At 38.5% G+C, this 26,837-nt stretch overlaps 2 protein-coding genes across 2 annotated transcripts in view; both read right to left on the reverse strand.

Moving 5' to 3' along the window:
- Positions 1 to 7,845: 7,845 nt before the first annotated feature.
- LOC118326588 (CMRF35-like molecule 3) lies at positions 7,846 to 13,141 on the reverse strand. The gene is made up of 5 exons (XM_035659613.1): positions 13,095 to 13,141; positions 10,803 to 10,840; positions 10,019 to 10,591; positions 9,524 to 9,660; positions 7,846 to 8,555 (listed from the first exon to the last, which is right to left on the reverse strand). The coding sequence occupies exons 1-5, from the start codon at positions 13,139 to 13,141 to the stop codon at positions 8,298 to 8,300; spliced, it is 1,053 nt and encodes a 350-aa protein (XP_035515506.1). The 3' UTR covers positions 7,846 to 8,297.
- Positions 13,142 to 21,851: 8,710 nt separating this feature from the next.
- The window catches only part of LOC118327190 (zeta-sarcoglycan), a 144,551-nt gene continuing 139,565 nt past the window's right edge, over positions 21,852 to 26,837 (reverse strand). The window contains exon 7 of the mRNA XM_035660459.1: positions 21,852 to 24,573. Within this exon, the coding sequence (XP_035516352.1) occupies positions 24,367 to 24,573 (207 nt within the window). The 3' untranslated portion in view covers positions 21,852 to 24,366. The remainder of the gene's footprint in view (positions 24,574 to 26,837) is intronic.

A 26,837-nucleotide genomic window follows, 5' to 3' on the forward strand; every position in this document is an offset into this window, starting at 1 on the left:
TGGAGATGCTCTGCCCCAGTAGTCTAGCCGTCACAATTTGGCCCTTGTCAAAGCAAAGTTGCTCAAATCCTCACGCTGCCCATTTTTCCTGCTTCTAGCACATCAACTTGAGGTCCAAATGTTCACTTGCTACCTAATATATCCCACCCACTGACAGGTGCCATGATAACCAGATAATCAGTGTTATTCACTTCACCTGTCATTGCTCATAATGTTATGGCTGATCGGTGTAAGTACTCACTAGTTATAGTGGTTATATTGTTTAATTTCTCTGAAACTCACTACTGGTTTTATTGTAACCCATTCATTTTCACTCTATTTTATATATTTTTTATTTTATTTAATCTATTTGCTAAATTCTACTTTATTCTATGGTTTGATTAAGAATTAGGACTAAGAATTGCACTACACATTGTACTGTGTATGATCGTATATGTGACAGTAAAACTTGGAAAAATGCTGGAGCTGGAAGACCCACCTGTGTCCATCAGAATCAGTTGTTTGGGATCATTCGGGCTCACAGTCAGCTGCAACAGCGACAGAAAGAGAGTTGTGGATAAAACAAGGATGGTGTGTTGCCGTTGCTCAACCATTGTGCAGTACATAAATGTTGGATGTTTTCAATTTTTATATATAGCCAACTACAGTAATTGAAACACTCCTCCTAATGCAAGGTCTTTGTATTGTCAATAGCATAATAGATGCTTTTTAGTTTCATAACCTATTGTGACCTATTGCTTTGGGAAAGTGTTTGTACAGTGTAAAACAGAGGTGTTTGAAATAATGAAAACAGTATACCAAAGTTGCCAGTGGCAAAATGTTACCCTCAGCAAGGGGATTTTGACTCCTGTCTTTGACACTTACACAACTGCCTTTTTATTATTCTTTACCTGCTAAAATGAACTGTGACTCCTGAACCAGGGTTTGACCCAATCAGTGTGTTGAACATGGTGTTCATTTCTCAAAGCTCATGAGATCATCAGATCATAATTTTATGTTAGCTTAACACAGACATGAGGAATTCTCTCCATTACTACTCCAGACACCTACAAGCTTATACAGTGCCCTGAGCAGCCATCTTTGTGTTATCATCACTTTGCTCCAGTGAAGGAGAGGTTAAAGTGCCATATTATTGTGAGAGAGACGATGCATGAATTTGAAAGGGAATCACAGTTGGGCTTTGATAGCTGCTAATAATAGGGTATGAACTTCAGAAAACGACTGAGCGAGTGATGTGGTTTCATGATGTTGATTCACAGATTCCAGGATGTGCTTGTGTGTGCCAGAGAAACCCATTGTGTGATATGTATAATTGGCTAATGGGTCTGCAGAATCCAGGGTGGCAAAGGAAGGTAATTAGATGATATGACTTTGAAAGTAGCTGTAATTGGCTAACATCAGAAGTGCAACTCAGGGCGGCCAGATTGTAATTGTTAGCTTTGACTTTAGAGGCATGAGCAGGGGGTAGAAACTAATTAGCTTAAGGCACTTTAGAACCCTAGGTGTGCTCGTAACCTGGTCAATTTGATTTCAGAACAGAGATTGGAAAGGTTTTTAATTGGCTCTATTCCATGTGAAGTACAGTACAACAATATCGAGCATTTCTTTGTGATGAATGTAGGTAGAAACCTTTATCGTCCACAATTACAATGATAGTGTGTCTTATTAGACTCAGTGGGTTGGCAGTCCCATACAGCCATAGTTTCAAAGGAGGGTTGTCCTGTCATTGGTCCTATATGTTTTTCATGCTAATGTTGACTATAGTAAACAAATTATGGCTCAGTGAACGATAACACTAAAAATCTTCCAGTACTCTCTCTGATTAAAAAGAAACTGTAGCTCCATAACTTTACCATATGTCCCGAGAAACGTTATGTATTCTGGTATTGTCTCTATTTTAAGCCAAAGAAAGACATTCGTTTGTAAAGCCTGTTGTGCAGATTGGTTGATAAATAAAATAAATTTGCCTGAAATTCAAGTTTATTTCGATATGGGCCCAAATGTTGTCATGTAGGCCATCATTTCTATTGGTTATGATAGCAATGTACTCACCAAATTAAGGCTGAGAGCTGAGAGTACGGCAACATTGTGAAAAATAGAAGGGTGATGGATTTCTACAATAGAAAATTTGGGTGATGATTTTGTAATTTGTCATTAACGTCATATATCAAAGTCATATTTGGAATGTTTGGTTTGGTTGTTTATTGACAGCCTATCAATCACACACAAGTTCTGAAATCTCAACAATTCTAAGTTGAATATTATCATAAACAACACCACAGATAGCAGGAGCAACGCAAACAAAAACCCACTTTTTAATAAAGAGTAGTTTTCCTCAAAGTGACATGCCAGTCAACTTTATTGTGTTCAAAGGTTTTTATTTGCTTCAGTTCAACCTTTGCAAACATATGGAATTACGTCACCCCATTGGCATATTTCTTTCTCCACTCAAGATATATATACTCTGCAGTGTATTTTAGTGACATTTTGCAGGAGTAGCATATTTTAGAATTTTAGGATCTCATGAAGGAAAAGATGGAAGGAGCTGTGTGCCTGTGGGATTGCCATCACAAACACACACACACACACACAAACACAATCATACACACAGACGCACACACACACACACACACACACTCCTTTAAACACCACTGTTATAAAATTATACCTCTATCTCCTTGGGAAAAGATGGAAAAAGTTTCATAATATACAGTACCTGCCCCTGAGGTGGGTGGGGGCCCATGTTTAAGAACATTTTACGCTTACATACCAAGAGTGCTACCACTTCATATAACCTACTCAACACTGTTCAGCAAACTTTCCCCACAGAGCTGTATACTGTTTGAGTTAGGAGGATTTTAATACCTAGCTCTAAATTCTACGATGTGCTCAACAGCAGGAAAGCTATAGCCCCCGATGAACATGTTGAACTCCCTTAGGCTGTACATCAGCTGTGTGTCTGTGTTTATTCAACTGTTTATGCTTTATTACTTTAGAAAAGCAAGCTGGGGATTCATACTGTGTGTGTGTGTGTGTTTGTGTCTGTGTTTGCAATGTGGAGCTATTCAGACCTTGGACAAGAATATAAACACTGACATTTCAAAACATCTTTGATCCGTAGTATTTCATAAATTTTTTAACTAAAATCAGATCCTAAATTTGTAAAAGTTTAAGGATAGTCAAATGGGCTCAAAAGTCATTAAAGCCTTAAGACACCCATGGTACTCCCACACAAGAGTTTTCACTTGCTGCGTGATTACACCTCTTCTCAGGACGTGGTTGACATCTCCCTCACCCTATCAATTTTGTTGCACCTGTTAGGACGGGACAACTTACACCTTTATAACTCTTATTAGTTCACGCACTTACAGTGCACTTTGGGAATTCCTAGCATAGCTCTGACCCATGTCAGCATTAAGTTTTAGGGTCAACATTAACAGTGGGCTTATTAGGTGCAATAAGTGAAAACACCTGTGAAGGTGTGCAGTACCTTCAACAGATTGCTGGCTACTGTCAGCTATCTGCCCTGTAATTAAAGTCAATGTTTGGAAAGGTTTAATACCAATGGGGTCGCCAAAAGGCTGTGAAATGGCTCCAGACAAGAACAAGACAAATTTTACCGCTTATTTCCAAGATTTTCCTAAACTTCCTATTGCAGAAGAAGTCTACCAGGCTTTCCATCTGGGTGGAAAATTTGCTGACTAATGGTTGTCTTAAATGGACTGACTTTATATGTTATTTGATATAATTTGAGTGCTTGTAAATATGTGTAAAAATACCAAACTACCTATGTGCCCACTTTTGTGTGTTCACATTCTCACCTGAGACCAGTAAGAAGTAAAGGCAATATGCCCACAAGCTGTTTCCATCTTACTCTGTCCATCATTAGTCGAATTTCACAGGTACTTCGTGTCTCTACTACTTGTACGTTTTCTACAAACTTTCTATAAGCAAAACCAGTGCAGTGAATGTATTTGTGTGTGTGTGTGAAAGAGACAGAGAGTGAAAAAGAGAAAGTGAGAGAGAGAGTTGGATAATCCTTTTCACTTAGCAATAGAGTGTCATTGACTGTCATTGACAACAGAGCAGACACCCCAGGCCACCGCACTCTTCCCCTGGTGGCCGATGTACACAACAACACTAACAACAATAACAACGACATCAAGCTGCTAGTGCTCTCTGAGCCTGACAAGAACAGCTACTGGAGGGCAATCCTGCTGCCAAGGTGACTTCTGCTGGCTGAGTGTGTGTGTGTGTGTGTGTGTGTGTGACAAATTGTAAAAGGAGATTGTGGACAGAGAGAGAGAAAAATACAAATACTGATCAAAAAGACAACACTTAAAACACTTCCATATTACCTCAACATACTTCAGTGCCTTGATTTGTTTCATTACTTGTTAATTTCTGACTTGCTTAACAGCCATCAAGCTATCAGTATATTCAGAGCTGGTGCTGGCCTCCCTGGGGCCCTAAGCTAAATTCTGATAAGACTAACCCGTGAGCCATATAAACTATTTGCCTTTGCCACACAGGTACACCTGACAGCCCAGTGCTCCCATGAAACCATCCTCCCTCTTTTGTCTGTCTAAGAATTTGTAGATTTACAGAGAGCAGAATGAGGTATACATTAACAATATTTATTAATTAGAATATTTTCTATAGAATCTTAAGATAAGTGAAAATTAACATTAACGCTGAAAATATAAAATGTAGAAAATAATTTAAAAAGAAGAAGAAAATTTGCTTTGGCCTTGCTGCCTGGCAATAACTCCAGTCCTTACACTATTATACAATTAGCTTTGTCTATAAACACAAGCCTCATAAGGCTCTGACTGCAATTTAAGTCTCAAAACAGATGCATTCAAACTGACTTCCCCAGATTTGCTTTTATACATTTTCAAATATAAAATACTATTTATACTATGGCTTGGCTGAATACATGATGGTTATTATTTACTGAGAGATCTGCATTCATATTGCCCAGTACGCTAATCAGCATTTTAAATACAATATTAAAGGAAGTGTATCTGTGAGGAGTGCCATCATGCCCATATATTGTCTGGACTGGTGCTCACAGAGGTTGCTGCTGCTGAAAAAGCACGAGTTTTGTGCACATGTTGTATATAGTTGTATTTCACTTGGCATTTGTCAGACACAAAGTCACAGAACAGCCCTGGAAGACACATTCACAACAAGAGCTGTACTGCCCAGCTGTCAGTGACACAATTCACTCTCAAGGCCTTTTATTCTCTTTTTGTGACAGATAGTTTGTTCTTCCTATCATCAAAGTTCTAAACATTGCCTCGACACGAGGGGGAGGCGGGGCCGTTGCATAAATTGGTCCTGCATGGTCCTGCGCAACTTGACGTAGTGAGCATACTGGCCGACTGGCTCTGAGTATATTAAGATACATGCATTCTGATAATTGTTGCAGTTGACCCATCTCGTTAAATGTGTCAAACTGCTAGGTGTAGTAGTACTATATATTATATACTATAGTACTCCAACGCATCTGTGAGGGGCATCACAAACTTGATTTCACTTTGTAGGAGTTAAACGGTGGATAAACGCCAGTTGAAGTTCAATTCATTGTCCGTACACACCTCACATCTCTGCGGTTTATGTGACTCACTTTTAAAAACTCTTTCCTGTTCTGATATTTACTGGCATTCAGTAAAATACAATAAAGGTCAAGAAGTGTTCTGCTGGTCAGATTTAAAGCTATCCGCACTGAAATATGTGCATGAATCAACAAACTTTTTTTAAATCATCATAAAATTCTTTCACTGCCTAAGAATGTTTTTTTTAATCAGCTGGTATTATTAAAAAAATATGTATTTACTTTGCATATCGAACTTGTGAAAGGTCTGCATAGCATCAGATATAAATTAACAGCTGTTTCAAGTCTGCAACATAGTGTTGTATCTAAGTTATGTCCTGATGATAAGTGTCTCCTGTTGTCAGGAACATCAGAGAAGATCTTGATGGAAAATATGACCTTGACAGTACCTCAAATCAGAAGTTCATCCAATGTAACATCTGGCAAGTAGTCCTCTTTCCACCGCAAACTTAGTCCGGAAAATGCCAAGATTCTTCACATCCCGCCACAAGAAGATCTCCCTAACAGCATTTACAAAATTGAATCAAGACACAGCACTTCTACTAAAAACCTTGGTGTGATCCTGTTAACCTGTTCTGTGTACTGTGAGTCCATGACCCTGTGTATTAGTTTAAGTCTCCTAGTTCAGACTCTTGTCATCTCTCGGCCTGTCAACTGGAAATGTCTGCTTACAGCCTTTACTCTCAGCCTGGGAAAATAGTCCAAACTAAAATGCACTTGGCATGCTCTCCAACTGCTCTTCAGTACTTTGATTTTACTTCTACTAGTAGTACTAGCAACTCGATATCTGTTTGCATCTATGACAGATGAAAATTAAGATCAGACAATAACTTGGTGGAAGTGGAAAAACACAAAAAACACAAAACAATTCCATGGCATTTACTACAGTATTTAGCTGCTATTAGTGTTTAGAGTGATATGTTGTTATTATTCAGTTTTGTCCAGGAAGTGTGTTTCTACAGGCTAGTTGTTTCCCCCCGCTTTTAGTCTTTATTCTAAGCAAAGTAAATCATTTCTTGTTACAATGATGTCAGTCTTGTTATTTCTGCAAAAAGCAAAACAAAAATCCAAATTAATGCAGGAAATGTACATTTAATTCTATTTAAATAAATTTCTAGTACAGACTGTAGGCCTCACACTGTGCACAATAAAAAACCTCACAAAGCATAACAGTACAAAACTCAGATCAACTCTCAGATTTAGTAATTGCACAACTGAAATATAAAAAAACAAACTTCCCAATTCTCTGAATTACTTATTTTATAACATTATTTGTACAGCACCCTTTACAGAGATGCAAATCGCTTTTAGTTTCAGGTAATGGGTGACTAATGCAAAGTTTCAGTTCTCAAAGTGAGCCTGCTAAAATAAATGTACTGTATTACGTGAATAAATAATGAAACAAAAAGATACACATTTACAAAAGGGTAAATTATTGTAGAAGTAAAACAACAATAAACAAATAACTTTAAATTTATGTCAAAATACATCTGAGGATTATTTATATTAAAAAGACAAACACAATGGGCTTGAAGTGCCTCACAATCAAATAACAATAGATTTGCATTTAGTGGCAGTGTGAGTTGTGAAAGTAAAACAGTTGTGGGCTCTGTAATGGTGCTTTGGGGAGGCAAGTCTTCCTTTAAGTGGTCTGAAATAGAAGAAGCTTACATGATTGTAGCAAAGGCAGAAGCATCATGACTATTAATGGATCACTTCCATTTACCCTAATAAAAGCCTAAAGCGTCTTGTAGACTCTCGCCACTGCCGACCTGGTCGCGCGACAACGTGACGTCACGGAGCGCCGTAACTATTTATACTTGCGCTGGTGGTCGCGACCTAGTTGCAGTCTTCTCCTGAACAGAGGTGGGCGCAACTGGAGCAAAGGGCTACCGACTTTGCTATTTCTACGCACTAGAAGAGGAAGAAAAAGGTAAACAATGGCGGCCTCCTTTTTTTGTATTTCCAAAATCGTGCTCGCGGTTCTTCTAAATTTTCCGGATATGCCTCCTCTTTCTCTGTGCTTCCTTTCATTGAAGGTGTACAGGTGCCTGTAGAGGCGATTTGCTCCGAAAGCTTCCTGGTTTCCGGTTTTGGCGCGCTTCAGCTGAAAAAAAAGGATCGCGTGCGCTGACCTTCCGCTCGGCGGGGGCCAAAATCCTGTTCGCTTGAGACCTGTCGCGCGACACTGTGACGTCAAAATGACGTAGATCTCGCTGGCGCGATAGGTCTCAAGCGGCAAGCATACTTCGGCCTTAAGACACAAATTTGGGATTCAAATCTGGCATCATGAAGTTTAATACAGTAGCGGGCTTTCTTAACTAGTCCTCACTAAATAATACAATTATTAATACAAAATGTAAAGCATCCAACATATTTCTTAAGGTGGGGGTTACTTGCAGTTTGATGCTCACTAAATATTATTTAAATTATTCTGAAAGCTTATTATCAGTAAATCCATTCATTTAGTAAAAGTAATTACTTTTACCAAACTCTATCATTGAACGGAAAGATACTTTATTGAAGATGAACGAATATGCTTTGTCATTTGATCTCTCATTTGATTTTATATTAAATTATATCTCTAAATTTACATTTAAAAAATCATAATCAATATGATCAAGAAAGTTTCTTTTTATCCTTTTCACTCACAGTAGCCACATTCAGGTTGCCTGTGTTAGCTGAGGATGGAATAGTTATTTGTGTTGCTTTCAGATTGATTTGGTTGAGATTGATCACTGGGCAGTTGAACAACAGAGTACACCAAGTCACATTGTTGAAATGTGACTCTGGAAACTGCTAATTCAGTGCCTTGGTGGGAGGAATAATTAGCATAAAGACTGTCTGGGTCTGCAGAGAAGCTGAGGGTAGAGACCCCTGCAGGTTTGCATGCAGTTTGCTGGTTCTCAGGTCTGATTTCGTCATATTCAACTTCCTACAGTGAGAAAAACAAACAGTAGGAATACTGAGTCAAACAAAATACAAACAAGGTAACAAGCACATAAAAACAACATTATTAAAACCATTATGATTAAGACATCTTAGACCATTAAGACATCTTCTTGACAAGGATTGCGCCAACATTACTTCTTTTTCTGCAGTCATATTAAAAGATAAGGAGACAGAGTTTATTCTGACCTGTGTATGTGCAGGTCTGTGTAAATTTAGCTGCGGTTAATTAAGAGACATAAAGTTTTTAATGTCAGAAAGACAGTTGTGTGTGTTATCAAGGTGGACACAGTCTTGTTGAGATCAATAGAGGGAAACAGCGGTGTGTCATCGCCATGGCACCACTTCGAAATGGCAAACAAAGTGTATACCAGTGTCAAACTTGGGCTTTCACAATGGAAAGTTGGAAATGAGCTGGTCCTCTCATTTCTTTGCACCTCCGCTCTGATGGAAATCACAAATTAAGATTTTTGGTGTCTGAGGAGTTATGTTTAGCTTTGTAAAGATCAGATGTCTCACACTGATGATACAAGATAAGGATCCCACTGCATCTAAGGTTAATCTTTCTTTTGTTGTGATAATAATAATAATAATAATAATAACAATAATATATATATATATATATATATATACATGATGAGGGAAACAGTAGTGCTGTTGCTGTGTACAAAAACATTTTTTTTTATTAAAAAGAAAACAGATATTGTAGGTGTTATTTGTGTTTTTTTTAACTCTGAGATTAGCATTCTAAATGTGTCCTCAACAGCATTTGCACTTCCACGTGATCTGTATCTGTGTGAGAGTCCACAGAAACCAACAGCCCTCAACATGGTTTCAGAACTAAATTAAAGGAGACTCACCTCTTGCATGTCTTCTTGTGGTAGATCAGCACATGATGTGTCTGCTGAAAACATACAAACCTTTGGTTTTATGTCTGGTGGAGGCTGATCTTACTGATGTTGCTATACTGTTAATGTAATGTGTATGGTGGTTACCAAGTTGTTTTTTGGCCATCTTCCTCAAAAGGTACAGTAGGGCAATCAGTATGGTTAGTATAAGAATGAATCCTACAATCAAATATGGTACACTTCCTGGCCAGAGAAAGAGGAAGAGGAAGACAGGCTGTCATATTAAACACATCTTGCCCCTCACATCCTCTTTGTTATAAATGAATCTTTTAATGATCATGAACTTGATTTTCACAGGCCATGTGAATTCTTTCTAAACAGTAAATAGAATATTTTAACAAAACAATATAGCGTACAGCAACTTTAACTTTATACATTTTTATTTCTCAATCAAGTATGCAGTGGTTTTTATTTTGTTATATACAGGGATGTTCATACTTGTAGCCCTCGACTCATTATTTATAACAGGCATTACAACTTTAAATATATATGTCTGTATATAAGTAATATACATGCAAGCGCAGAAAAGTGAATTTCCTACCAGGTCCTTGTGTTGCTGGTGCAGTAGTTGTTGTACAATGGATGATGTATGATGTAGACGTAACAGTAATACTAGCTGAGCTGCCTGAAGACACTGTGGAGCTGTTTGTAACAGCAAATGTTGCTGGAGTATTTTTGGGAGACTCTGAAAATAGAGAGAGAGTACATATTAATTTACCAACAATACAGTGGTTTTTGATGGTGGTATTAAAAAAAATAAAAATAGGGAGCATAAACTTACCATCCGTAACTTTAAGATTCACCTCTATCAAGGGATCAGAGCCAAATCTCTCCACTCCACAATAATATTTCTTAGAGTCTGACTTTTGGAGATGAATGAAGGTCACAAATAAACCTTCTGCACTGTTAGTTAACTCTATTCTATTCTTACGTACAGTCTTTCCATATTCTGCTTTCACGATAATGTGTTTGTTTTCTGAGCACGGATTATCACAAAGGTACTTAACATGATATTTTACATCAGTCCAAACGTTCCAGTCGGAGCATTTGAATGTAACATTTGTTCCAACACGTCCATCTATGTTGAGAGGTTTCACCACCACAACACTCAGAGCTACACGTGGAAATAAAGGAAACATTGTTGGTCATTGTCATAATGTCAATGCACAAATTACTTCAAATGAACATTACTTTTATTGTTGATCCATTTAATTATTTGTGATGGCAAAACGTCATCTTTCCAAAAAAGTAAACCACTAAAATACTTAATTACAGCAGCATTTATACATCCAGAGATACAGAGAATATGAAAAGGATATACTCACCACAAAGAAGGCAAGGGTACACATACATCATTATTATTCTGAAAGTTACAGACAAAGAACGCAAGAAAGCAAGTGAATCACCCAACCACAGTGTAACTTCCCCTTCCTCTCTTCGCCTGACCCCGATTGAAGCGCCTCCCTTTCCTTGGAACACACACACACACACACGCACACACACACACACACACACCGCAAACGGCATAAGGTGCCAGTTAGTGTGTACAAAGAAGAAAACAATACACGTAAAATAGGAATAATTTATTTATTTATTAATTTGAACAGAGAGCAAAGCAAAATGCAATATTTACTGTAGAGGATAAAGTGTATGGACATGAATTTAACAAGGGTTAAAAACAACAGATACACAGGAATAAGGGTGCTTGAATACATGCAAATGAAGCCTGTCAACATTCACAGTGCTCTTAAGGAAAATTCTTTCACATTTTGCAGGTTCTTTCTTTTGTGATATGTAACTCAACTTCAAAACAAACAATAACACATAAAACTGTTTTATGACTGCAGTCTTTAGATATATTACTGTAATATAAAAAGAAAGTAAAACGAATGGTTTACAAGCAAGTAATGGATTTAAAATTTGTTAAAAAAAAAATAAAACACACCCAATGTCTAATTCCAACCCTAACCTTAGCAAAAAACATACATTTTGAACCCCTAAAATTTAATTTGTTACTTTGTAGGGACCCACCTTTGTCCCCAAATGTGAGATGATATGATTGTTTTAGTATTTTGTTAATATTTGTACACATCGTGTACATTTTAGTCCAAAACATTTATGCAAAATAGGTATGCACACTTGCACGTTAATTTTAATGAATCCAAATCTATCAACTGTAGAACAGCATTCTGAGTAAAATGAACATGAAAAAATATTGTGTTGAGAATACACATTAAGTTACATCCATTAGATTTGTATTCAATTAAATAATGTGGGACAGTTTAGTCCACTCAGCCATTATTAACCAATCAAAGTTGTCATATAGCTTTGTAGATTGGTGTGTGAGTGTGAGTGCAGGAGTGTTTGTGAGGACATACCATTTGCTTTATGTTATGAATACCAATTCCCCTAGAATATAAAACACATCTAACTCACAATGTGCAACATACTGTGTGTACAAAGAGGTCACATCTCATTCTAAAGAGAACCAAAATGGCATTAAGGTTAGCAGCTACAGGCCAAAACTGAAAAACTCTCAGTTCAGTTTTCAATAAAAAAGGTCATTTTCCATTTATAGCACAATGAAACAATAGGCTTAAGTCATTTTTAACTATTTACTTTTACATTCATATGATGGTGATGCAATTTCTCCTGTTGCAGTACTCATTTAAAGTTGTGACATAGCGGTGGAGTGACTTACACTTGTGATGGGTGGGAGAGTGCTGCAGACTTATGTGTGAGATAACTTAGTCTTCATTCTTTCTAAATGGGTTGAGTGATTGGTAGACTCTATCAGGACCTGCACTCTGTGGGGGTGTAACATGTTTGATGTATAGTATCAGACTAGTACCAAATAAGATTGCATCAGTGTCACATGTCACCCATAATGGCATTAAGGTTAGTAGCCGCAAGCTAAAGTGGAAAATATACCAATGTAACCATTTTGGCAAGAAAATTATATTATAATACAAAGATATAATACTCAAGAGACTTACTTCATAAAAGAGTAATTTCATTAAACTAAGGTAACAAATAATAGGACAAGACAAAAGACAAAGATGCAGGGTGGATGTCAGCTGTAGGAAGAGAGAGCAAGTGAACACATGGGCCAGATTTCACAGCCTAAGTGTCCAGGTGAGTTTAGAGTTTTGAGTTTATCAATACAACCCACCCATGTCAGCCAAGGGCCTGCTGAGGTTGGCCAGGACAGCCTCCAAGGCAGTGGGAGAGGTGTCACAACAGTAATGCTGTGTTCCCACCAAGGTGAAAAAAATGATTTATGTGAGTAGATTACATACAAAGTTGAAAATATTGAACTTTGAGCAAAAAATGTGTGCATATGGTGGGGTGTTTGCAGCGTTGTATGGGATGTAGTCGAGAGACAGAGCTGCTGCTGGCCCACAGAAAGCTGCTTGAGCCCGAGGAGCTCTGCAGAAGAGAGCCAGGACGGGGAGCTTCTGGAGACATTTACTAGCAAGAGGAGAGCTTGGGGTTTATTTGTATACTTTTGGGATTAAAATGTGGATTTATCTTCACTCGCGCTTCTCAACCTGTTTGCTAAGAGCCACAGAGGTACCCCACCACTTGTATCCTTCTATGTGCACGTTAATGTGCACCCTGAGTGCTCCAAGTGTGTTGCTTGGTGGGACAGTGCTGCCTCCATGTTGACTACTGAACATGAAATATTGTAAAATATAAAGAGAATCGGAATTTCAAACAGCTATCCGAATAATAACAACTTATTATCAAATAATTGATCACTCAGTTCGTTGACTGTGACGTAGCTGTGTGGAGTGTCGTAAATGTGACAGTGTTATAGGCTTGGTCTTGATCCTGTGATGAGTGTTTGATAGACTTCAGCACTCTACTGGAACATATCATTTTTTGTATGTTATCAAACTAGAATATAATTCAATTGAATTCAATGATGGAAAGTCAGATAAGCTTAAACTGTTCCCCCAGAGCAGTTTACATGCAGAAGAATAAAATACTTGTTAAGGCACATACCCAGCCTGTATGTGCACTGTGTTAGTAATGTAAGAACTGAGATGGTAAACGTGCCCCACGGCTGACATTGGATAAGCCTAACAACAAGCTAACTGACCACACTTTGACCAAGACTGAGCCATCCTTGAAATATCTAATACTATTTATTGGAAATGTTTATATCAGCATCTGAATCAACAGCTGCATAAATAAATACATTTTGAACAATTTCTTACATTCCAGTATGGCAGTCCTTTCTGGTTACGTTCAAAAAACATTTAAGAAAATTCAGAGATTCAAATATGTATAACATTTCAACCCTGTCTCCTACAAATGATGTTCAAAATGACATTATTGTGGCAAATGTAATTGCTGCCTGGATTATGTTCAGAGACACTTTCTTTGAGTGAATGAAACACTTAATTTATGTACTGAGCTGGAGTTGTGATAATAGGTGGTCGGGGTTCACAGTGGTCATACAAAGTACAAGCCTGTGACACCAGAATCCAGTGTTCGTGTCCAGACTCCTGTCTGTGGTTAGGCTTAGGCAAAAAAGCACTTTGGTTAGTGTATTGCAAATTAACAAATCAAATACACTTTCAGTGAACATTTTACTGATACTTTCAGTATCAACATTTTTGTGACTTCCTAGGTACATTAATTAACAACATTTCCTCATTATGTTAATAGACAACATAATACGGTCTGCATTACATTTTCCTCAAAAAGTATTTGCTGTTGCCAGGAGACTAGGGCTTGAAAAAATCAGATGCACTCCATACAAGCAAATGAGAAGGTAAACCAAAGGATGACTGGATCTGGAGCTGCCGAAGGTGACAGCATAGCTGAAAACAACAAACACTTAATTTTATTACGAGGTAAGTAATTGGGAATTAATCACTTTTTAAAAAATGACCATAAAGTTTGGTTGCATGAAAAATATTGGTGCAAAATAAAAAAAACAGTTCAGACTTACCATGTGTAACTTCAAGATGCACCTCAGTAAATGAAAGAAAACACAATTTCTCCAGTCCACAAAAGTATGTCTTTGAGTCGGATATTTGGAGATTACTGAAGGTCACAGATAAACCTTCTCCTGTGTTCTTTAAGTATACTCTGTTGTTTTTTTTTTAGGTTCTCTGGGTGCTGCTTTGATGATGAACATGTGAATGTCATATTTTGGCCAACATGGCCCTTTATATTGAGAGGCCTCATCTCTAGATTAATCAGAGCTGGTGGAAATTAAGGGGAAAAAAGTTTTACCTTCAATAAATGGAATAAATGAAGTGCATCAGTTTAGAGTGGCAACATTATGAACAAACTACAGCAGGCACTGGCACAGGCAGTCAGAAATAACTCACCAGGAAGAAGACAGGAGGAAATGTAGACCATTCTTATAGTGACTGTCAAAAAAAAAAACAAGTGCAGAGGTATTACCTGCCTTCACTTTCCTTCCAACATTCTGGAGGTCAAAGCCCCTCCCTTATAATTTTTCAGAAAAGAAAAAAAGAAAATAGTTTGATTTTTTTTCACATGATCACTTACAACTTTGACAACACAACAGACACTGGCTCTGAGCAACTGCTGACATCCCCCCACACACTGAGCCCTCCACAAGTTTCAATATTCGTTTTATAACACAACTTCCTAATTTCAGTTAAGGTGACAGTGAGGTTAACTTCATTTTCTCTTTTCTCACATTTAGATATGTTGATGACTCATTTCAAAACAGTTTTCTATTAAAAGAAGAAGGCCATGCCAATCAGTCACATCCATTCCATGTGTCAAAAATTAGCGAATTGACAACTTTGCTCACACGGCCAAAAATCAAGCATACACGTAGCCTTTTATTACATCCAAGATTTACTTCTGTCGATTGGAAGTCCAGCATAGATGATTTGGGATTTGATTTCCGGGGTAGCGGGGAGGATCATCCCCAGGTCCCTTTCGCATTTTGTCTGTGAGGTCTGCCAGCAGTGCCAATACAATGAGAAGGTGTGTCAGCTGATTTACTTCCTTCAGGGTGATGTTGGCACAGGTGGACTTGAATTTCATTTGACATAATGGGTCTTTTTGGAATAATCGGAGGAATGACTGAAGTATCCAGACTTCGCTGCTCCATCGTATTGGGCGAGCAGTCGTGGGGCGTACTCCCAAGTGGTCGGTTTCCTCAGTGTTGCGTACACTTTTCACCTGCTGCATGACTTTCAGTAACAGGCACAGATTAACAGTGCCGTGCTCATTAATGACATCTTTGATCTCCAGCTGAAGCATGTGAATGGGGCAATGCAGATGTAAATTTGACAGTCAAGTACTTTTTTATCATAGTTCTTGGTTATTGGTTGTCACTTGCACTTCAATCTGTGAGAGTGCAGGCAGTCCTTCATTCCCCTCTTCCTAATGTAAAGTGCTATTGCTGCTGGCACCCGTGGTCACCTTGTTTTCCTTTGCCTTCTCCTCTTGTGTGCAAGGGAGGAGGCTAAATGCCTTGATCATATTGCTGGCACTGTCAGTCACCATCCGAATCACACACCGTTGCATGTTCCAGTATTTAGTACATTTTGGTCCTTTTGATTAATGATCTGCAGTATGGTGTCCTTGTATGTGCTCACAGCGCAACAAAATTGTGTTCCCCCCGGAAACGTCCCATCATTGAAACTGGTCACGATGCCAAGGTAGCTGTGCCCTCTTCTACTGGTCCAAATATGCACTGACAGAAAAAAACAAAACAATCAGCTCTTTGCAGTTACACAACTTGACTTCTGTTTCTTCTAGGGCGTGTGGCATCCACATGTCTTGGACAGTATTGTAGCAGGGGTGTGTGTAAGCTGGCAAATTGTCACACCCCTTTTCGTTCTCCTATACTCAGCAGTCCATGTAGTTGCTGCAGCTGCCCCTCTCAATAAAATACAAATTCACGTACAACCTTAATTATATTAAAATGAACAGCAATACTTTGAATGAATGACAAAACGATTTTATTTTACTATAAAATTAGTCTATATATTTTTTATTTTATACTTAAAACCTTTCTTTTTTAATTGCTCAGCTTTTTAGATATTAAAGTGAATCTTCAGTGATGGTCCTGCACTACATCATCTCCATCTAGTAGTACTGACAGTGTTACAGGAATAGATGATACACCTGAATTCCTTTTTAAAGTACTTTCTGAACTCTATTGCAGACTTTTGTCAGAAAATAGTGTGGGTGCGTGTGGATCTGCAATGCAGAGATGCATTCTGGCTCACTTGGCATGCTTCGATATAAAAATGTGAGCGTACTGGAGCAAACCTTTAGCGAGATGGAGTGGGAGATAATGCAACTAGCCTTTATTCAAATCTGCTCTGCGCTCCATCCCTGCCTCCTTCTCCACTCCACTAACATCTGTCCAACGTCCTTCTGCTTGATCACTTTCTCCATTTTTCTTAGCTTCCTTCGTCAATGTCCTGGTCTATTGACCATGCTCAGCTGCATTACATTGCCTGCTCTTCTGGCTTGTGGTTGCTATTCTTTGCTTAGAACTTGAATTACTTGGAAACTTTTTAAAAAAAAATATTTTTTGGGGCTTTTATTGCCTTTATGATAGTGACAGCTGAAGAGACAGGAAAGGGGGGCAGAGAAAGAGGGGATGACACGCAGCAAAGGGCTGCAGGTCGGACTTGAACTCTGGGCTGCTGCAGCAAGGACTCAGTTCTACCAACTGAGCTAACCAGGCACCACTTGGAAACTTTTTTTGAAGGGTATGATCACATTATAAAACATTGCATAAGGCTTGTTATAGCCTTTTGGTTATCACGCTGATGATGCAATGACAACAGATGGATCATTTCATGGAAGTAAGCCAGATGAAACAAAGAGAATGACTTCACTCACTTGTGCTCTGTCTGTTGACTTTGTATGGCCAGAGCAGTTGACTGTTTTTTCTTTATTTTCTTAGTCAGTGGCTATAAACAGAAATTCTACACAGTTTCTTAGTTTATGGACTGCACATCAGCACAAGTACAGGACACGGACTGTAACATCCTGCGGATGTAGTAGTAGATCATTGAAATCATTTAGGACATTTTAAACTTTTATTTCTTCTCCACATCACTGAACTCCCTCAGGACCACCATACTTCTGTACTATCCTAATCTACCAGTTCAGGTTTCTGGAGCAACAACAACATTATATTTTTCATAACCAAAATTCAGATTTTCATATTTCTCCCTGTATAATCAAACTAACAAAATCAGTGCTCCAGTCATGTAAACAGTGTTATTTCGGGAAGTCATCATTTTATGCATTAATAAACAGATTATTCATTTTTCCCATTAGCAGCATTATTCTGGCCTTATTGCATGCTTGTTAACATCAAACACCAAACTTAATTAAACATTAAAATGAGCAAAAATATAACTAAAGCAAAGCTGTTGATGCATGTCATCACATGTAGAGAACATGGTGTACAGGCTTTTGAAAACTTTGTTAGTGTTTTGATTTAATAAAGGAACATAAGCAGTCCTATTTCCTAGACCACATCAGGACAATTTTCCCTTTTTCTCTATCTCTAATGTTTGCCTGTCTGGACTCTCCTCTACTTTATCAAACTGCCAGAATGCTATGGCTATGGCAAGTAGGCATATTTATGAAGGATGAGAGAAGCTGATTGAAGCGGCCAAGACTGATGCCAGGCCTCACAACACTAACTGATAATTCAGTCCTCCCACTTCAACCCATTTCACAATTGTGCCTCTGGTTATGAAATGACCAAAAATGTGTTGGCCATTCACGGAAAGAGAGCACCTTATCTCACCTCCACCTCTCCACTGTCATTCCACCTCTTTCCATTTCAACTCCTTTCTTCTCTCGAAAATTGTGATTAACCAAACCATTTTGCCTCCCTTGGTAATGTGTCTGAACCTGCAAGGAGGAAATGAGGGAATATTATCTCTGTCCTCTGCTGGCTTTGACAGTGCTTGTCGTTCAAATACACACTTTCATCATCCACTGACAATATGTGAGTGAGTGTGTCTGTAAAGTAGTGTCATAGATAAGGAGAGGTTTGTCAGGCCAGCTCAGTGAATGCTGGCACTTGACACTGCAACACATGAGTCAACCACTGTCATACTATCATATGATGTGGACAGTGTGTCTATTTATTAATAATGCTTAAGTTATGTTGTGTATCCTCCTAGATGTTCACACAAAATAGTAATAAAGTCAGCAAGGCACCGGAAGTCAATATTTTTCTGATAAAGCTTGACAACCATTATTTCAAAGATACATATTTAATTTACCCGCATAGGCATTTTTTTCATTTTGTGATGATGATGATGCCCTACAGATTACTCATCAGTCAATTATAAAAAAAATGGATTTTGATTTCTCCTAGTTTATCCTGTCTAAAGATCAGTCAGTTTGAATATTATTGGTCATATATTGTACTACATCCTTATTCTTTTTCACTAATACTCTTCATTCTTCTGGCTCTGGTTCTGGCCCATCTTCTACAAATCAACTTTTGTGCTCAGATTTCCACATTATCTTTCTCCTGTGACACGTCCTCCTCTTCTAGATCATAACATATCTGTTTCAATCTCTTGTATTATTCGCTGGGAGGTTCTCTGAGCACACAGCCTTTTGCTCATGTTGCTGGATTCCCCTTACAACGTGTAAATGTGACGATGACAGTGGTGGCTGCTCCACTATGTATCAGTGATAAGAGGAAAGAGATCTGTGTTGTGCCGCTAAAGATTTCATCACAATTCTGTGTTTTTACTCCAATTAGTCTGTTTTCATGCAGTCCCCACCCTTTTATAACACAATCTGACAAAAAATAAATCTTCACAAAAAATAAAGAATATCCTTCAAAATTTCATACTGGTTTTTCTGAAATAGTATAGTATTAAACAGTTAAACCTGACAGACCACGAAGCTTAAAGTGACACAAATAGCTCATCAGGCCTTATGCAACTATCAATTTGGCATGCAAATCCACTATACCTGGCTGCTTTGCTATGTCTAATTTACAGTAAGTCTTATATCGTAGAGATATCTGAAAATGCAGGCACTTTTGATTTCACCAGTCCAGGTTTTGAGGTTGTTGATATTTCTGCCTCAATTACAATTATGGTTAAGAGAATATTCTTTGTAGGGTTCACACCATCGAAAAAATACATTTACAATCACAACATCAACATGTTTTTACGGAATTACTATGGATAATCCACTGAGCACCCAGTCTTGTTCACAGCATGGTCTAACCAACATTAACACAACAATCAAGGGCACACAGCTGAATTCTCATTTGATACCTCCTCGCTACAAACCTTCCTCACTCAACAAAAGCCACTTGTTGAGTGGCCAAAAAGCATGGCTCCACAAGGTTTAGGAGCCCAAGTTATTATGCTTTATGTTAATAAATCATTACAGCGGCATTGTCCACCTACCTAACTAAGAAATTAGGTTTTACAAACTCACAAGAGAAGTTGAGTCTCATTTGTTTAAGGTGATGTGATAGATGAGCTCTCTATTGATTTTGGAGCAAAAACCTTTAAGATATTATAAATGAATGCAGGGTTTCTAATCCAATTTGCCACTTCATTGGTTTCAAAATTTGTAAGATTGAATGTGAAAATTAGAGTGTCCATGGATACAATTAGTATTCTCAGTGTTCTCTATAGTTGCAAGGAATATTCAATGGATTTTATTTCATGTCATATCAGAAGACAAGACTGACTTATAATCAATACTAATAAGGACTACATCCACAGCTCCACAATAGCACGGCTGCAAAGCCGAAAAAACTAAATATGGGTTTCAGTTTATGTCTCCAACTCCAATTCTTTCTGTGTGGATTCTGAATGTCCATAAGTATTTCCAGCTGCTGTAATGGGTGTTATTCTGTGTTAGACTGTGATTGATTGGCTCTGTCTATCTGTGGTTCTGCCCAATAAGCTTTTTTCATAGCAGCCATTTTGACTTGTCATTAGTGAAAGTAGGAAAAAGTAGGAAAAACACAAGTGTCTTAACTTAAAGTTCATAATGTAACTGTGCATTTGTCTATAACTCAAAATATTTTGTCATAGTGCAGCTGTAGTGTGGTAAAAAATCCTGGAAATGGATGAAGAGATCACAATTGGAAAAGTGCAGGAACTTGAAAGAAAAAAATAAACTCTAATCTAAATGAACTCTATAAAATAAAATGAGAAATTAAATGAGAACAGGTTCTGAGGACAGATAAGGTCTTCATGTGACAGCAAAAGGGGCAAATACAGCTAGCAATCACTTTTATAAAGTTATCCCATTACTGTCAACAGGCTTATGGGTCAATGGGCACATTTAAAATGACAATCAAATAAAGTACTGGCCCCTGAGTGCTTTGCACAGCATCCAGATAGGAAAGCATACACTTGGATGTGTGCATCTCTGTGTATTTTAGTTTATCTGTGTGTGTGTGTGTGTGTGTTTGTGTGTCTGTGTGTTTAGAAAGATGTTCCATTCCTTGGTTGACTCCTGAGCTTGCAACACTTCAACACATCATTTCATAATTGCCACTTAAAACCAGTTGCAGAAAAGAAAGAAAGAGGAGAGAGGAGACAGAGGTAGAGAGAAAAACAGAGGAATTCAGTATGAGAGGGGACGAAAGATAGAGACAAAGAGAATAACAAGAGACTGAGAAAACTTCCTAAAACACAATAAACAAAGTGATTAAGATATGGATGAATAATTATTTAAACCTCCTCCCCTGAAAGAAAATGTAATTACTGCATTACTGAATACATAAATAGAATGATATTGTCAGATAAGAAGTTTAAAAGGCAGAGAGACAGTATAATGGAAGGAGGAACAAGGAAAGAAAAAGTCATGTGTGAAGTGAGGTTAAACATCCAAAGTTACAAGAAAAGAGAACAGTTACAGAGTGCTGAGGTGTATAATCACATTTGTTTTTTTTTTCCACTGGGTCAAGAGTGTGACAGCCCATAATAACAACTGTAGGCTGAATTGAAACCTGTTATTGAGAATACTTTGACTTTTGAAAATTGAAAACCTGTGTGCTTAATGAATTTGTTCAACAAGTTTCCAAAATGTTTTATGAAACTGCACTTAATTCAGTAAAATGCTAAATTGTTGAAGTGTCAGGAGACCTCTAAAACCAGCAACATATTAAAGTGAAATGAAATCATGTGTGTGGAGTTGTCAGTAACATATTAGGTTGTAATCATCAGGGACACATTCTAATTTCTCTTGGGAACATACAGTTTAACGTAAATAGAATCTAGTTTGAAACATGATTGATGATGATGAATTAAGAATTTCACAACAAGACTCCAGAGATTCTCTTTAAAAACAATATTATTTTATTTTGTATTTTATAGGTATTGTTATATACATGGCATAATTTGTGCTTTTTTATTATCAAGAATAAAACCATAAGGGAACACATCAGAAAATTAAACTTTAAACCAGGTTTGAATTGTTCTTTTTTCAGCTGGATATACTGAGAGTTCTACAAAACCAGGAGAGAAGGGGAGGAAAAAGACCGAAAACTAAATAGATAGATAGGTAGATTGATAAATACATAGATTTTTCCAGAGACACTTGCAGATGGTCCACTGAGGGTAGTGTGAACGTTCAGACTGTGATGTGCTTTTACCAACAGCAGCAAAGGCACCTGTGTATCACTTTGTTTTAAAAAAAGAAAGTACGCCTCAGGGCCTTAATCCAGTTGAGTCCATACAAATGCAACCATAATCCATCCATAATTTCATTCAGGGGGATCTCTGCCACGCAAATTTGCTGATTTCCTATGATTTCCAGCCATCACAGAGGTGGGGCGCTAGGTTAGCCAGCTCGAGGCCATTCACATTGAACCCCCCCCATCTGAGACTGATTGATATATAAAAAATAACCTCCAAAATAATATTTTTTATACTTTTCATGCTTAGGCTGCAGAACTTTTGAAAAGGGGGATAGTGTGAGGGCTAAGGGACATTTTCCTGACATTTGAGTTTGGGATGGCCAAGGGAGATTAAAGAGTAAAGAAACAAAAAATATGAATATATGCCATTTGGTGAGTGATTGGGTAAGAGACAACAAACAAGAAGATAGGAAATCATGAGAAATGTAAGTGCTGGAAAGAAAATAGAGAGTGGTGAGGAGGCTGAGCAAGGAGTAATGAGAGGTAAAAATACTGTAGGAGAGAGGGAAGAAAAGAGACAGAGAGCAGAAATGTCTCTCAATGACACAGAAAACAGATATGACTGAGGAGAGCAAGGTCTTGGCAAGAAGAGCAGAAAGGTTATGCAAAAAGGGTGAAATAAAAAGTCTGACAGACAGGGAACACAGGATGAAAATGTATAATACTTCATTGCAAGACCAAAATTGGTCTGGCAATTGCCTGACTGGAGGTTTGGCCCCATACCATAAAAAGATTGGTCTGCTATAGCACCCACCTCAGCCTTAATTTAACATAAGACTTAACTCACTTTCCACTTCTTTTTATTATTCCATTTGCTTTCTGTCTCAGATAGAATGACTCCAGAGAGACGGAAACCAAAAATATGTGGGAACAGACTGTGAGGCGGAGAAACTGCATCTGGTACAGCTGTGATGTCTAGTAAAAATGTTTTTAAAACCAGTCCAGTGGAAGAAAGCAGATAGAACAATGTTTTCTGTTTTTTTTAACCAGACCAGTGGAAGAAAGTGGATAGGCAGAGTTACATTTTCTTTACCAGTCCAGTGCAAATTGATGCATAGACAAACCAAAATAACTAGAGCATAGAGAAAAGATAAAGGAGAGCAGCAGCAAAATATGGCAAGATAAAGGATTACAGATATGTTGAAAGTAAAAAGAACAGGATATCAAGAGAAGTAGAATCAAGTAAAAGATTTGATTTGAAGGAAAGATAAAAAAAAAGGCCAAAAATATATGCGGGAAAAAGCTGGTGAATGCAAGATTGAAGAACATTTATTTGCATTAGTTATCCTATGAAAAGTGGGGTTGGAGAGCATTTTCACTACCAGGTGTAGATTTATGTCGAAGGGTCACACGTCAACGTTTGGGTTGAAAGACTAGAGGGGGAGGGGGAAGGCCTTTCTGGTATAGATTGGTCCGTTAGCTAGCCTTAGCTTCCCACTAGACTAAACCATTGTCTGATTTACTTGTTAGTTACCCGAGGGCTAAACCAAGGTCCACACTGATGTCTGTTAGCCAACTGAAAGGTTAACCCGGAGTCCTTGTCCGTGTCCCTGCCAGCGAGTTTGCAGTCCATCATCAGATCTGTTTATCCTAACAAAAGCAAGGGGGCGTGTTTTCCAGGACATTTTGGCCATACAGTGAACACACAACTCACTTTTTATTGTAAGAGAGTTTGTTGTTCTCAGGAAACCCCCAAATATAATCCTTGTGACTTTCAGAAACCATCATGGCAGCAATTAAACAATGGCAAAGCCAGCCAACGGGAGCCTCAGAGGGAGACTGTTCTTCCATGTTCATGAGCAGTCATAGCATCAAACCCTCCAGCTAACCTTGTTGGCTTTTGCTTCCCACCAAGTCATCCATCCTCCTGACCAGCATTAGCTGACCAATCCATATTATTTGGTCAATGAGCTGGCAATAGCTTCTCACCAATCTCTAGTCCAGGTTGAGTCAGTCCTTTAGCTGGCTTCACACCAAGCCACAGTCCACGTTGATTGGTCTGTTAGCAAGAATTAGCTTCCTGCCGAGCTGTAATCCATATGAGTCGATTGGTTAACGGATATGAACTTCTCACCATGCTACAATCCATATTGATTCGGTCTGTTAGCTGGCATTAGCTTCCCACCAAGCCATAATCCATGTTGATTCAGTCTGTTGGCTAGCTTTAGCTTCAAACTCTAATAGTCCATATGTCCCGAGTGTCTGTCAACCTCCCACTTTCAGCTCCAGAGGCAAAAGTTACTGGTGGTTTGGCAGGTAGAGCCTTTCTCAGCCGGGGACAGGTAGAGCTTGCCGTTAGCGCAGGAACAAAGCTCGTACACAGTCTGTTTGGTGTAGGTGGTACCAGCTGGCGCCCCCTCCAGGGGGTCCACAGCACTGCCGAGGGGAATGTTGCCCAGCCTGATGGTGTTGGCGTCTAGAAAGATCTGTGGACATAATAGAGAGATGATTCAGAAAAACTGCTATTCAAGAGCAATTGATGGAGAACAGAAGAAAGACCAAAAACAACAAAACAATACAGTTACACATAAAACATGGAAATGGCTAGACAGAAGTTGATGTTACAGCTGTAGGGGACTGAGCTCACATGGATTTTCTTGGCACCTAAAATAACACAGAAAAACAGAAGGGGAGAAAGTTGTGTTTTTGAAAAAAATGAAAAGAAACTGGGGTTGTGGATATAGAGAAAGCGAGAACACATTGCCGTAGGGGATGACTACACTCTGTGGTCGACTGGGGTTGTCATCAAGAAGGATCTACGGAGACAGAGAGGGAATTTCTATTTAGAACGGGTCTCTTTTGATGAAGAGGCAGAGTGGGAGTGAACGAGGCAGAGGGCAAGATAGGTGAAGAGAAAAGCAAGGGAATTAGTGGGAGAGGAGTGAAGGGAAGACAAAGAGACAGGGAAAGACAGATACAAGGGAAAGCAGCTAGGAGAAATACACACTGCAAACAAAGCCAAATTCGATGCAATATCATATTTATTATCTTGCTTTTCCGCACACAAGTGAATCTACCACACTGATATGATCTCTCAACAGGTTTCAAAACAACTGTTTTTGGGATAATTTCCTAAAAATAATTGGCTATATTTAAGAAAAAGGCAAAAAGAAAACAGGTATAAGATAAAATCAAGCAGCTTATTAGTACACCTGATCTTAGACACAAGTGCAGTTATCTCTTTGTTCATTTGTGCACCGTTTGGATGTTAATGTATGAGTGTAGTTTTCACAGACTTGATGTCAAAATATTGGAGTCAGCCTGTAAAAAGTTTTTTTTTAATGATTTCCAATGCAACTAGGCCTTCAAGGCACTTGGAGGAGTCTCAGTCAGTTTGGGCTGACAGGGGCAAGGGGTTTTGCTTTTTGATGGTGGCTAATGAATTTAACTGATCATGTGCCTAGTCAAGTTTATCTTAAATTATTGGGAGTGAAAACACCTGCAATGCACAAACATTGACAGAAGGTCACCCACTGAAGAACTCACTCTGACTTTTTTAACGATAAAGAAATATTAGAGGAGGTTGGACAGGCACTTTTTGAACTTTACATTTCTTCAGCCAGAAATTCTCTGGAAACACATTGGGTAATCTCTTTTTTTTAGGGGAACCTGGCCTAAATGACAGAACATAGAGTAGTTACCACATAACTGGTTAAATACATAATACACAGAGAATTGGAAGAGTGTAGGGTCAGTGAAGGCCCACAACGATTTTTTTTTTCTTGCCAAGGGCCCTCTGTTGGGTTCTGTTGGGTAATCCAGTCATCAGAAGATGAGAAGAATTCAGAGCAGAGCAAACATGAGAGAAGCCGAGACAGAATCAGTATATCTGTCTTAGAAAGGAAAGAAAGCGTACTAAAATTACAGTTACTTTTTAAAATAGATACACCTGTCAATGAGAATGAGAGACTGAAAAGGATGGACAACTAAATGAAAGTGAAAGAAGATGAAAGATATGGACAGAGACATCAGTTATTACCTGTCACTTCTCTTTTCCTTTTACTCCCAATTATCTCTCCTCCTCCCCCCCCATTTCTACCCCCTCACTGGCCTCCATCACTCCTGACCCTGCATTCCTTCAGTCCACTCCTCTCATCTTTAGATTGATACAAGCTGAGTTTCAAATGAGAATCATTACACAATCTTGGTTTCTATTGACTGCTTCGCCTGCTTATTTATTTACTCTTCAATCTTCACTGTTCAAGGAAGCACTGCTCTCTTGCTTTCCCTCTCTCTCACACACACTCACACACCCCAAGGCTGACGAAAATCTCAACAGACATCTGTATCCCCATTATTCATGTTCTTCATTTTAGATGTAGGGAGAGGGGAAGTGAAAAGTGTGCAGAAAATAGCTATGAGTGCAAAAAGATGGAGAAAAAAGAGAGGAGAAAAGAGGGGAATGAGGGAGTCAGATGAAAGGATGAGAAACGAGAGAAAATGTCGTATCAGAAGTGGCTGGAGGAGGATGGGGGACATAAAGAGAGGGAGATAAGATGAACGAAAGAAAAAGGAGAAAAAGGATTGAGGGATTCAGACACCCCAACAGCGAGGAACCAATTAGTATAACTAATGATTTCACATTGGCTGACAGGGCACATCTCGATCTGTATAAACAACATCCACACATACAGCACACACACACACACACACACACACACACACACACACGCTTGCACACACACGCACA

Source organism: Morone saxatilis, unplaced genomic scaffold (genome assembly GCF_004916995.1).
Source record: "Morone saxatilis isolate NCDOM2014 unplaced genomic scaffold, NCSU_SB_2.0 Contig17, whole genome shotgun sequence".
Lineage (NCBI taxonomy): Eukaryota > Metazoa > Chordata > Actinopteri > Moronidae > Morone > Morone saxatilis.

Coding starts and splice junctions, on each gene's coding strand:
- LOC118326588 (XM_035659613.1), bottom strand. CDS start 13,141: ATGGAGGCAGCACTGTCCCACCAAGCAACACACTTGGAGCACTCAGG. Junction 9,661..10,018: donor ACCAGCAACACAAGGACCTG/GTAGGAAATTCA, acceptor TTCTCTGGCCAG/GAAGTGTACCATATTTGATT. Junction 8,556..9,523: donor TTAACAGTATAGCAACATCA/GTAAGATCAGCC, acceptor TTCTCACTGTAG/GAAGTTGAATATGACGAAAT.